The following is a 12,894-nucleotide window of genomic DNA, read 5'->3' on the forward strand; positions in this document are numbered from 1 at the left end:
GAACCTGCCACATACTAGCCACAAGACTTAGGCCAACTCCCCTACCCTCTCTGAGCCTCAGTCACTTTGTCTCAAAACAGTGGTTGAGAGGATGAACAAAACGGAAAAATTAAGTCACCAGCTGATTTGGATTTTTAAGATACAGTAATACAGCGAGAAGAATGAAGTTCACCACAGAAAGACTGATACTTTAGTTGAGTCTTATCATGGTTTAGAGAAGCTGAGGAAGTTTGTCCAGGCTGTTGGGACCATGGGAAGCAGGATGGAAGCTGCAACGGGTCAAGTAGTATGGAACTTCTGGAGGACCAGTCTGGTCAGGAGCTCCTAAACACACCCAAAGTTTCTCCTGATAACAGCCCAGGACCAAGGATCTTGGTCCAAGGTAGTTAGTGCCATTATACCAGAAGATAATGCAGATTCCTTTACCTTTCTTGGATCCTTTAACCCTTTTGCAGGCAGACTAAAGAGTGAGCTATTATTTCAACTCCATCCCCTAGTTTAAAGGTATCCTAGAACCTCTAGACCAGAATCTCACAGAAAAGGAAGCCAGGCCAGAGGGTCCCAGGAACTTGCCCTGGGTCAAAAGCAAGCAGGAAGGAAGGCAGATTCTTATGCCTCTTTTCCTCTCCCTTCCTTTCTTCCACCCTCTCTCTAGCTCAGAACTATTGAGCAGACAGCCCCATATCCACCAACGAAGGGTTTACAAGGATCTGCCAGGAATTCTAGGGAGCAAGTCTGCCAGGACAAACAGCAGATAATCCCTATTCACCAAAGGAGGTAGGGCAATGCAGAGGCCAGAGGTCTTTGTGACTTTTCTTCTTCCTATTCTAAAGGTTTTCCTTCTCTCTGAGACCCTTACTTAAGTTCAGGACAGTGAGCAAAATGCTAAGCAGACCTTCCTGAGACCAGGAGAGCAAGGGCCAGGTCATTTCCTGGGCCCTTGATGCTAAGCCTAGGGATTGAGGCATGTGTCCCTGAAAACATGCTGAGGATGGTCTTTCCTGGCATTTTCAGTGTATTGTACACTCAGGTCCTAACTCCAAGTAATTGTTTAACCTTGAACAACTCCCCACACAGTCCTGTCTGTAATATGGGACCATGTCTTCAGTGGGTCTTCAAGGTTTGTGAACAGCGCAGTCTGGAGGCTTCCCAGGGGAAGATGATAGGGGTGAAGATGAAGTGCCTCAGAAGAGGCACTTGTTTTTCTGTGACCACCAGCACTTTTGAGACAAAGCTGCTGTATCTCTGCCTCCCAAGTGCTAAGCAGCATCCCAGAAAAACCTATCTGCCCCTTTCCTGGGAATTGAGTCAGACCAGGTTCTTATGAGTTAGCCACCCAGAATCTATTGGCCCACAGGCAGAGCAGCCTGGTTTGAGAAAGTATTCTGCCCTCTCCATATGAAAGCCAACACTAAACTTACCATCAGGCAGCCTGGACAGTCCCAAGCCCACAGACAGTGGGTGTATTGGGGGTATGGGCTGGGGTGAAGCTGCAGCCAGAAACATACCTCATATTCCCATCTTCACAGGGACCCAGGCTGAAGGACTCTTGTCTAGAAGGTGCCACTTCGGGGCAGGAAGCCCATGACAGGACTTTTCCACTATACTCGTCTCTACCCATTATCATTGGGTTTTCTGCCGCCCACCACCCCTTACAAATCAGGAAACGTAGAGCAAGGTCCAGGTCATTTCCTGGGCCCTTGACTTGTTTGCTCAAAGACTAAATGGGTGCTCAGGGGAGTTTACATATTGGCAGGGTTTCTGAAACACACATTCAGCCCTCCGAAGGGTACTAAAACAGGTTAAGGCTCTATGGAGGCCACTAGGCTCCTTCTGAATGAGCCTGGCCAAGTCTCCTCTTCCCTGTCACACGATTCTTCTACTCCTCATTACCAAGAACCTGAACAGGCCAGGGAAATAGGTGTTCAGAGGCAGTGGCATTGTAATAAAGACACTGATTTTATTTAGTTTGATATGTTTCTATACAGAATGCAGAAAACACATCTTAAAATCATATAGAAGGAAATAAAAACACGTCAGTGGTTGGTGAACACTTGAATGTGAGATTGGCTCTCCGTCTCAGAGTCCAATGGCCATTGCCAGCCCAGTGCTCAGGGAGGAGTATGCCTGCAAAGGCATTGTTGCTGTTATTATTCTGTTCACTGCCCCATTGCCTCCAGTTGCTATGGCAACAGGACATTCTGGGCCAGCCACAGCAGGGCAATGCCCAATGGTGGGGTTGCTAAGGGCAACAGAGCTGTTTTGAAGGCCTTTCAAAGCCCTCACCTGGAACATTGGAAATTGTTTATTTTTTGATGAGGTCATCAGAAATAAATCTCACCAGGTCAGATTCCACTTGTGCTCCTGACTCTAGAGAAATTCTGGCTTAGACCAAGGCGTAGAAGCATGAGGCCTGGTCACCAGCCACCCTCATCTATAGGCTCCTCCTCCAAGGGTGCTGCTCACTCCAGAGTAGCCTAATGGAGGCTGGGGCAGGGGAGAGGGTTGGGCCCTGTGGAAGAAGGCGCAAGGGAAATGCCTCTGGAGAAGAGCAGAAATGAAGACCTTTCCCCTCCTATCTACCCCTACTGAGGGAGCACACACAAAAACTCTGCAAAACAGTCAAATCCTCTGCAACAGTCAAATCCTCTGCAAAACAGTCAATATGGCTTAGAAGTAGCTGCTCCGTGTGCAGAGGGAGCCTGGGCTCACCCACCCACCGACCCTCAATCACGGAGGGATACATTATTGCGAAAGGCATTCCTCCCTAAAAGGTACCCGAAATAACTCAAGACATCAAGAAAAGTCATGCTCCAAAACAATTTCTTCCAAAGGAGGAAAACTGAAGCAGAGTGGATGCCCCTGAGTCATGGGACAGAGATGCAGATGGACGGACGGATGTTTTGCTAAAAAAGGCAAGAGAAGCCCTAGTGTAGTTCCAGAATTTAAACTGTTAGGAAAAGAAGGGGGTGGGGGCGGTCAAAATGAGCAAAGCCGTCAGTTCCATGGATTCAACACTAAGAGCTTGTACAAACTGCTGTAAGCATCACCATTTTTAATCTTTTTTTTTTAATAAAACAATTTGAGGCTGTATAAAAACTTTAGTAAAAAATTAGCTTTGAGAGCCCACAGATTTTTACTATGAACTATTGCTGGCACTCCTCCCCAGCCACCATTTTCCAGTCATTCAGGCCCAAGGCCTGGGACTGGAGTGCCAGAGAAAAGGAAAGGGGTGGGTTTTGGTTAGGACTGTGGACTGTTGGGACAAAGCAGCCAATGTCAAGTGAGGAAAGAGCATCACATGACATAAAAATATTGCATCGTCACCAAAATGTCCCCCACTGAGTGTTTCCAAAAACATGATATTCCTTTTGGGGAGAAGGGGAACATACCAGAAGAAGGGAAAAACAAAATAGGTTGATGTGGTCGAGTCCCTCGACCTCCCAGGTGCCCCCATGAGCAGATGGCCCACCTTGGAGCACCTAGGTTGGGGGCCATGGCCACCAATGCCTCTTGGAGTCCCTTTTCCATGGAAATGAAGACCCCTTGGTGGTGGGCCATTAGTGTGCATGGGGTGGAGGTGGGGATGTCCACAGCCCAATAGGCCCCTCCAGCTTCCAGACTCTGGCAACAGCAGGAGAGCAAACCCAGCACCAAGGCCCTGGCCCCCAAGCCAGGGTCAGGAGGACCCCATTAGGCTCTGGGGTATCAGAGCAACCAAGTTGACGTAGTGTGAAAAAATAGGATTCCTTTGATAAAAAATACTGTCCCTTGGTCTTCTCTAAGATTGAAACACCCTGGGAGCTTATTTTTAGCAAAGCAATTCCCCGTACCCACCCAAAAATTATACATACAAGTTTAGGTAAACAGCAGATTAAATGTAAAAACTTAACCTTAACTTCTGAAAGTCCTTTGAATTTAATCTTTAGCTACTGTTTTCCATGTTACATCCTGCAGCTAGACACACGTGAATAGAAAAAACAGTACAGTTAGTGTTAAAGGCAAAACGCAGAGAGCTGGGGGGCACCCAGCACTGCCTGCAAGTTCATTCACGGTTCCTCGCTCCCTCCACCTAACCACTACTCAAACAAATGTTTTCAGAGCCAGCCATCAAAAAACTCAGCGAAGAATTTTCTATGAACAAACAAAAAGCTGTTAGGCAAAAAATAAAAAAGTCCCCAAAGTCTCTCCAGCTGCTTTGGGGTTTGGGAGGACCAGAGAGGGTGGGCTCGTCTAGGCCCTGTGTGTCAGTGTGTGCTAGGTTGGGTGTCAGCTACCGGTGGGTGATGGTCTGCAGGTCACCGGTTTCCACAGACAACACCAAGTTGTCTCTAGGCCCCTGCCCTAACCCTGCCTCCACCCAGGCGCTTGTGGGTTAAGGGGGGACATAGGGAGGGGGTGACCGGTATGGGGTCATGTTCTTGGGACGGGAGCCCTTGCCCTCCATGGGGGCTGTGAAAGGTGGGGGAGGCTGATAAGGAGGTGCATTGGGATCCTCATCCCTCAGGGGTGTGTACTCTCCCACTGTGTCCTGGTTCAAAGGAGTAGTCTCGGGCACACTCTGGTTGGGGTACTCAGGAGGTGGGAGGGGGGCCTTCTCCTCCTGCAGGATGAGTGGCATACTGGAGGAGGGTGGGGGCTTGGAGTCATCTAGCTCATCTGCAAAGATGATAGGCACCCCTTTCTTGATAAAGGTGGCCTGGTCCTCAAGGGTAAGCTTGCCCTTCCGCTTCTTGCGATAACAAATCATTGCTATGATGCCAGCAATGAGCAGGATGGCTGCAACTACCACGGCCGGAATGACTGTGTGTAAGTAAACGTCATCCTCACTGCTCTTCTCAGGGTCCCTGTCTGGCATCTCTGTGGTTGGTGCCAGTGAGGACCCCATCTTGGGTGGTAGCACAGGGATAAACTGTAGGTGTCGACAACTGCCAGAACCTGTCACAGCAATGCTCATGGCCTTAAAGTCAGGCTCCAGGGCATTGGAGAAGGCAGACCGAGGTTTCCCATTATCCTCAGCAATCCTCCGACTCAATCCAATAATCTGCTCCTTCGGACAGGGCTCCAAGGGCAGTGTATTGTTGGTCCATTCTACCTCGATTGAGCCTCGGGTGATATTCTGCAGGGTAACAGTGCTGCAGTTTCGGTCACCGAAGGCAAAGGCCAGCTTCTTCACCAAGGCAATCTTCTTGTGGATGTCACTCACCACTGTTGCTGGGTCACCCACAAACTTGGCCTTGAACCTTGCAGGAGCCCTGTCTCCTTGAGGCCGCTTGTGGACATGAATCTCAAAAGCATCTACAGCTGAAAGGCCCCCCTTGTCTGTGGCATGCATGAAATACTCATGTTTGCCCACATGGCTGCTATCAGGCAGGCCATACATGAGTTGGCTGTTGCTGTTGAACTGCACCCAGGATTTCTCACCCACTAGCTGCTGCTCCCGCAGCTTCAGGGTCAGCTTTAGCTTGTCAGTGGTGGTATCCTCATTGTCATAGAAGGTATCCGATGGGATCTTCACCTCAAAGTAGGTACCCACCCAGGCATCCACTCTGTCAATGTGGTTCTTGAGTTCCGGACGCTGGTTGGGTTCTCCCCCACGGGGCATTCCACTGGTGGTGGTGCGGATTCGAGTAGGTGGAGAGGCCGTTTCCAGTCTGGTGATGGGAGCTTTGGTGGTGCCTCGGGGCACTGGTCGGGGAGTCCGTGGTTTCTTGGTGGGTCTGCGGGTTGTCGTCGTTGAGGAATCAGTTGAAGGCGTTGCTGGTTTTGGTGTGGATACTCGTGGCTTCTTGGTTGTAGTTGTGGGAGGAGTAGCAACTGCCGTGGGCTCCACATAGCCAGGAATGGTCACTGTTGGGCGAATCTGGCCAGGAACTGTGGTGCCAGCTTCTGACACCCGAGTGGGCTGAATAGGGCCTAGAGTGGGGGTCTGAATAATGGCACCTCGAGTGCGAATGGTGACTGTGGGTTTTCCAGGAACAGGATCCCTGACAGGTGGAGCCATAGTCTCTGTTGGAGGAGCAATGACTGGAGATGTGGGGGTAGGCACTATCCTGGATGGTGGCTCCTGGATGGCCGTGGTTGGAGATCCAATGGCAGTGACAGGTGTTGGTGTAGCATGAATTTGCCTCCGTATTCTTTTTGGGAGAGGGGGCTTCTTATTGGCAATATGCCAACCTACCACAGGGTAGCCAAGCTGGGCAGACATAGCACCCTCCCTGGCAGGGGTCTCCACGCCATGAATGTCAGGCACACTATTCTGGTTCAGGGAGCAGCCCAGTTTCCAGGAAAGCAGAGCCCCATTCTCCACAACCTTTTTTGCATTTCCTGGGCCGGCCATGAAGGCTGACATGTCAAAGAGTCTATTATTCACCACTGGAACCAACTTCATGTTGTGAAGTTCCACTTCTGAGAAACTCTGCATCTTGTGTAGGAGGTCTATCCTTTGCTTTGGGGTCATTTTGGTGAGATCAGCATCCAGAATCACTGTCAGGACAGTCACTGGCTCATCAGCAGCACAAGCAGAAAACACTACCTCCCCAGGGTCTGGTGAGGCTGCTCGCATGGACTGTGGCTCACTGTGTTCTTCAGGGTAGACCTCAATAGAGAATACACTGGAGGTTTGAGGGACATGGCTCCCATTGGCCCCCAGGCGTGCAGCGCTCACTGAGATATAATGCACACCCTTATCAGTGTCAAGGGGGAGGCCCTCCAAGGTGTGGCTCTGTGGGTCCCAGTGCAGCCAAGATGGCAAAGCCTCTTTCCCCGCGGCCGATACCTAGAAGAGACATGAGCAGGAGTTACAAGTGCATTACCTTAAAATGATCACACAGCTTTTAACTACTATCCTAGCCTAAGTTGTATAACAGATTTGATGACTAATTCAACTTTCCTGTTGGGGAAGCCAGAGAGGCACAACCATCTGTGTACATTTCACTTACCTGGCCTAAAAGACTGGGGCTGGATGATGGACTAGCTGAGAAAGTACGCACTTAAGGCCACAAACTAGGGGAACTGCAGTGCTGGCACTCAAAACACATGTCTCTTTCCAGAGAAGCAATGTCATAGAGCTCAATGTTTTGAGCTTTTATGCCAGTGATACACCCTGCCACTTAATTGCCTGCTCTACCTGCAGAATCAAGTCAAAATGTCTTTTCCCACCCCTCAGCACTCCTCAGCCTCTCCCCAGATTCTGCCCCTGCCCTCATCAGACACCTCTGCTCAGGTCATATACCTGACCGGCACACCTTTTCTGGGTACAAGTTGAAATGTACATAGATCTGGGTACAAGGGAAGACTCTGCCCAGAATGACTTTCTTTGCAATCATCAGGTGATATTCAAGGGTAGTGGAATCATAGCTAGCTGATTCTTCTTTTTTTTCTCCCTCTTTTCTTAATTATACATGATAGTAGAATCCATTTTGATACAATTATACAAGAATGGAATATAACTTATTCTAATTAGGACTCCATTCTTGTGGATGTACACGATGTTGAGATTCACTATGGCATATTCATATATGTACATAGGAAAATTATGTCAGATTCATTCTACTGTCTTTCCTATTCCCATCCCCTCCCTCCCCACTTCATTCCTCGCTTTGTCTAATCTACTGAACTTCTATTCTTCCCCCCATCCTTCCCCTTATTATGGGTTAGCTTCCACATATCAGAGAAAACATTCAACCTTTGGATTTTTGGTATTGGCTTATTTCATTTAGCATAATTGTCCATTTACTGGAAAATGTCATAAAGTCATTCTTCTAAATGGCTGAGTTATACTCCACTGTGTATATATACCACATTTTCTTTATCCATTCATCTGTTGAAGGGCACCTAGGTTGGCTCCATAGTTTACCTATTGTGAATTGTGCTGCTATAAACATTTATTTGGCTGTGTCACTGTGGTAAGCCGATTTTAAATCCTCTGGATATATACCAAGGAGTGGGATAGCTGGGTCAAATAGTGGTTTTTAAGGAATCTCCATACTGCTTTCTAGAGTGGTTGCAACTGTTTACAGTCTCATGAGCAATGTATCAGTGTACCCTTTCCCCACATGTTTCCCATATAGTTAACTGATTCTAATGTCCAACTGATTCTAATGTTCTTCAAGTAAAACTGGTGCCCGGAGTAGAGGACTAGAATCAACTATTCTAGAACAATGTTAAAGAAATCTCAAGGAATTCTGTTTTCTAAAAGAGAAATTCTGTAGTCAACCAAGTTGAAATGAAAATACAGAGCCTAATTCTGTCCTTGGCAGAGAAGAAGCCTGAGGAGCTCATCTCCTTATTCTTTTTTAAATAACTTCATTCATTCATTCATTTTTTCTTTCTGGGGTGCTGAGGATCAAACCCAGGGCCTTGCACATGCCAGGTGAGCGTTCTACCGCTGAGCCATAACCCCAGTCCCTCATCCCCTTATTCTAACCAACAGCATCTCCCCAACTTCTTTCAGTGTGGAAGTCTTCTTCCAAGTGACATAACGGTAATACTCTAAGCAACCAAGGGAATACCACCACAGAAACTTTCATTATCAGCTGACAAATGGGAAATTAATTCTTGCTTCTTGCCCAGATCTCACACATGCAAGGCAAGTGCTCTGCTGCTGAGCTACAACCCCAGCTCAGCAGCTATATTTTGATTAAGAACAAATTATTTCACTATCATCTACTCAGAGTTTTACACTTTTTGAGCAAGCCAAGGCAAAAAAATAGGGCCAAGCCTATCCAACCTATCCTATGCAGATTCTGGTTCCCCAGGGCTCTAGAATACAGGCCATGCGCTGGCTGCAGGACAGGTGTGTAATCTGGACCGATAGCCTGGTAGCAGGCAGCTTCCTCAAATCATGAATAATCTGAAGACAGAATGTAAAGGTACTATGGCTTTTGCTAGGTGTGGTGGCACACATCTGTAATCCCAGCAACTCGGGAGGCTGAGGAAGAAGAACTTCGAGTTCAACAACACCCTTGGCAACTAAGGAAAGTCCTGTCTCAACATAAAAAAAGAGAAGTGACTGGAGATGTTACTTAGTGGTAACATCCTGGGATCAATCCCTAGTGGGGGGATGGGGAGGGATGAAGCTCAGCTCTAGACAGGCTGAGGCTTGACCCAACCTCAGCCCAAATGTACTCATCTATAAAATGAGAGAAATGATCCTATCCTTATACCCTTATAGGACTAGGTATGTTGGACTTTGGTAATGCTTATTCCAGTAAACAACATTAAAAATATTGCACAAATAGACTTCACTTCCCAGTCCTCCTTCCCAGTTGGCTTGGATTAGCCCAATGTATAGGGAACCTTGTCTTTGTGTTCATACTCTGAAGAATCTAAGAGAAGTGGGGAGGCTCTGGGCAAGATTCTAACAGGAAACAAATTAAGGTCCCTAATGCCAGGGTTAGGGATCTTCAGGGAGTTGATTGCCTGTCAAGACCTGTCTTCCAGAAGAAAACCCTGAGGGGTCATGGGGGAAAAGGACTTGTTGCATATGAGAGTTGAAAGACCAGTATTTACCTCTTTTTTTCTTTTTGTTTTCTTTTCTTTTCGAGACAGGGTCTCACTTAGTTGCTTAGGGCCTCATTAAATTGCTGAGTCTAGCTTTGAATTTGTGATCCCCTTGCCTCAGTTTCCCAAGTTGCTGGGATTACAGCCTGTACCACCCAGCCCAGTCAGATTTAAAAATTTAGCAGACCCCTGAACAATTTTTAGTGAGACCCTGTCTCGAAATAAATAAAAAGGGATGAGATGTTGCTCACTGGTAAAACACTGGATTTGAATCCTCAGTAACACACCAACCACCACCCCAAAAAAATATTGCCAGGCATGGTAGCACTCGCCTATAATCCCTGCAGTTTGGAAGGGGCTGAGGCAGGAGGGTCTTGAGTTCAAAGCAAGCTTCAGCAATTTAGTAAGACCCTAAGAAACTCAGCAAGACCCTGTCTCTAATAAACAGGCTCAGGGATTTGGCTCAGTGTTAAGTGCCTCTGGGTTCAATACCTAATAAATAAAACGTAGATAAATCTCAGAATCAGTCCTTCCATCCCAAGTCTTGATATCATCTATTTTCACTTGGTCATTTTTTTTTTCAATTCTTATTAGTAATTTATTTAAAACACAGAGGCTTATATTTTCAATAGTATTTGAGTTGATGAGTCTGGGCAAATGCCTACCCGCAAGGATGCCTTCCTTCACCAACCCACATTTCCCGGTGTACACTGCTCACAAGGGGCTCATTCAAAAACTGGGGAACACCCACTTGAGTCACGAAGAAACTGTAGTTCATCTCACACAGACAGCACTGCCACAAAGGTCTCAAGCATCCAAAGAAATGCTCCTTTCATAAACTCCTCTTCCTGGATAAAAAGAGTATCCATTGTTTTCGGGGGAACAACTGGAGGCCCACGCCAGCAGCTGAGAGCACAGTCCCAGGAAGGGCTGCTCCCAGCTTGCTGACATCTTGGGTAGAGGAAAAGTTCACATTGTCTGCAGGCAAGGAGGGTGACAGGGATGAAAAGTCACCCTTCTCGGGCTTGATCAAAACAAAACATATGAGGGAGCTCTGGAGGAGTAGTCCAGTCATTTCATGATATGCAAAGACATCTTTCCCTGCCCAACCTAAAGAGGCAGTACCAAGCCTGAGCTTCCACTGGTTCACACAAGACTACTCACACAGCATCGAGAAGCAGCCAAGAACATCTCCATGATGGGTGTCAGCTACCACTACGGTGTAGTCCATGGTGGTCTGGGCATAGCACCCATGTCACCTCTATGTGTAGTCATCATTCATCTGCTATACATTAAAGCACTCATAGAGCTCTCAGCAAAAAACATGAGGCCTCAATCTGAAATTAGGCTGTTTTGAAGTCATGATTTCTGACTAAAAAATATGGGCTAGACTCATTCTGAAGCCAATTCAAGCATATTCATACATATTGATGGTATGTTCGGCATCTTGGGTCCCTAAGTTGAATATAATGGAAATATTTAGGAACCCTGGAAACTATGTTGATTTTGTGTAGATAATGACATACTAAATGAATCAGTAGATTTAATGCAAGTATAAGAATAGATATATTAATTTTGTGCTTCTAAATTGGCTTGCATGTCTCAAATTATCAGCTGTCAGTATTAGTAAAAGTTATCAATTGAAGTCTTTAGCATTGTTTTGCACCTCATTTTTTCTGAGACAGTTTATGTAATTCTTCCCATGCTTATTTGATCAGCTTCTTTTCTACGTGCCTAGCAAAACAGTTCATTCAGATTAGAATTACTGATCAGGAAGAGAAAAAAAATCATCAAGTGACAATTCATCACAAATTTCAATGGGAGCGGGGGTGCAGAGAGAACATGGACAGACTCAAAAAATTAAGAGATGCATAATGCATCACAAGAACACAGAAATCAACTTGAAGGGGTTCCCAATGGCCAAATCTGGATCATCTGAATATCATGATAACTAAGACAGCAATAAATTATAAACCACTGAATATTAGAAAACAGCAAATCTATACTGATACTGGATTAATAAAAACTTGGCTGTTGGGCATGGTGGCATATGCCTGTGATTCCAGCAACTCAGGAGGTTGAGGCAAGAGGAACTCTGCCTCAGCAACTTAGTGTGACCCTTCTCAAAATAAGAAATTTTTAAAAAGGCTGTGAATGTGGCTCTGTGGTTAAGCATCCCTGGGAAAAATCCCTGATACCAAAAAATAAATAAATAAATAAATAATAATAATAATAATAAAATAAGCCATGGCAGAGTCATGGCTTAGAACTATTTCCCAATGCAAAATACAAGTTTGTGACAGGACCCAGAGTCATAAAACAGTAAGTCCAGAAGATACTAAGAGGCAGCAGGTAAGCTTAGTCTCTTGCTGCCCCTCGCATAAGCTGGCATTTCTCCTATGTATCAACATTAGGGCTCTGACAATCCAAAGCAGGTTTGTAGGTGCTAAGAGTTTTCATTCCTTTTGCCAGCCCCAAAACATTTGAGGGCCTACCAGGTAATAAGACAAATACTCAGGTATTAATAATATATAACAATAAATACTATTATTATGTACAACTTTAGAGCACTAATAAAAAGCAACAAAGCCAAACATGAAGACTAACTAATAAAAAATAAGAATTTCAAGGGCAGAAATCTGTAAAGAAAAAGGTAATATAGGATATTGTGGGAAGGCGGTTTTCACCAGAATAATAGAAGAAAAGGTCTCCAATACTCTAAGGGGATATCAAGTTGAACCTGAAACAGGTGGCTGTCCTCACTCCAGAAAAGCCAAAGGCCTGGGATAGAATCTAAGATAGGCATGTTCACAGGGTACAAGGAGCTAATGTGGACCAGACAAGTATACGGAGGGAAAGGGGAGGGACGGGAAGCCAGAGGCCAGATCATATAGGGCTTGATCCTGAGTACAGCTTATAATGGGGGATTTTAAACAGATTTAAGCTTTAGATAAAGATTTTTAGAAAAAAAGATGTCTTGATGTGGAGAACAAACTAAAGGGGCAGAGACAAGGTGCCCCTGGGAAGAGATGACTAAATAGTAGCTTGGATGAAGGACAATAGTGATAAAACAGAGATAAGATTCTAGGGTTACCTCAATGAGTGTCCTTGGCAAAAGACCTAAAATTTTCCTCATACACATAAGAACATCAGGCAACCATTAAAAGTTACACTCCTCAAAACAATTAATAACCATAAGGGAAAAAGTCAAGCTACAGTGAATGAAATAAGGTTAAAAAATATGTCCAGGGGCTGAGACTGTGGCTCAGAGGTAGAGCGCTCCCCTAGCATGCGTGAGGCACTGGGTTCAATCCTCAGCACTACATAAATATAAAATAAAGACATTGTGTCCATCTAAAACTAAAAAATAAATATTAAAAAAAAATGTCC

The 12,894-nt window shown here is 45.8% G+C and overlaps 1 protein-coding gene across 9 annotated transcripts in view; it reads right to left on the reverse strand.

The window, feature by feature from the left end:
- Positions 1-1,940: 1,940 nt before the first annotated feature.
- Positions 1,941-12,894, reverse strand: part of Dag1 (dystroglycan 1) — a 63,934-nt gene continuing 52,980 nt past the window's right edge. For all 9 annotated transcript variants that reach the window (XM_076867353.2, XM_076867361.2, XM_076867351.2 and 6 more), the window contains one exon: positions 1,941-6,778. In XM_076867353.2, coding sequence (XP_076723468.1) covers positions 4,376-6,778 — 2,403 coding nt within the window. In that variant the 3' untranslated portion in view covers positions 1,941-4,375. The remainder of the gene's footprint in view (positions 6,779-12,894) is intronic.

Source organism: Callospermophilus lateralis, chromosome 10 (assembly GCF_048772815.1).
Source record: "Callospermophilus lateralis isolate mCalLat2 chromosome 10, mCalLat2.hap1, whole genome shotgun sequence".
Taxonomy (NCBI): Eukaryota; Metazoa; Chordata; class Mammalia; order Rodentia; family Sciuridae; genus Callospermophilus; species Callospermophilus lateralis.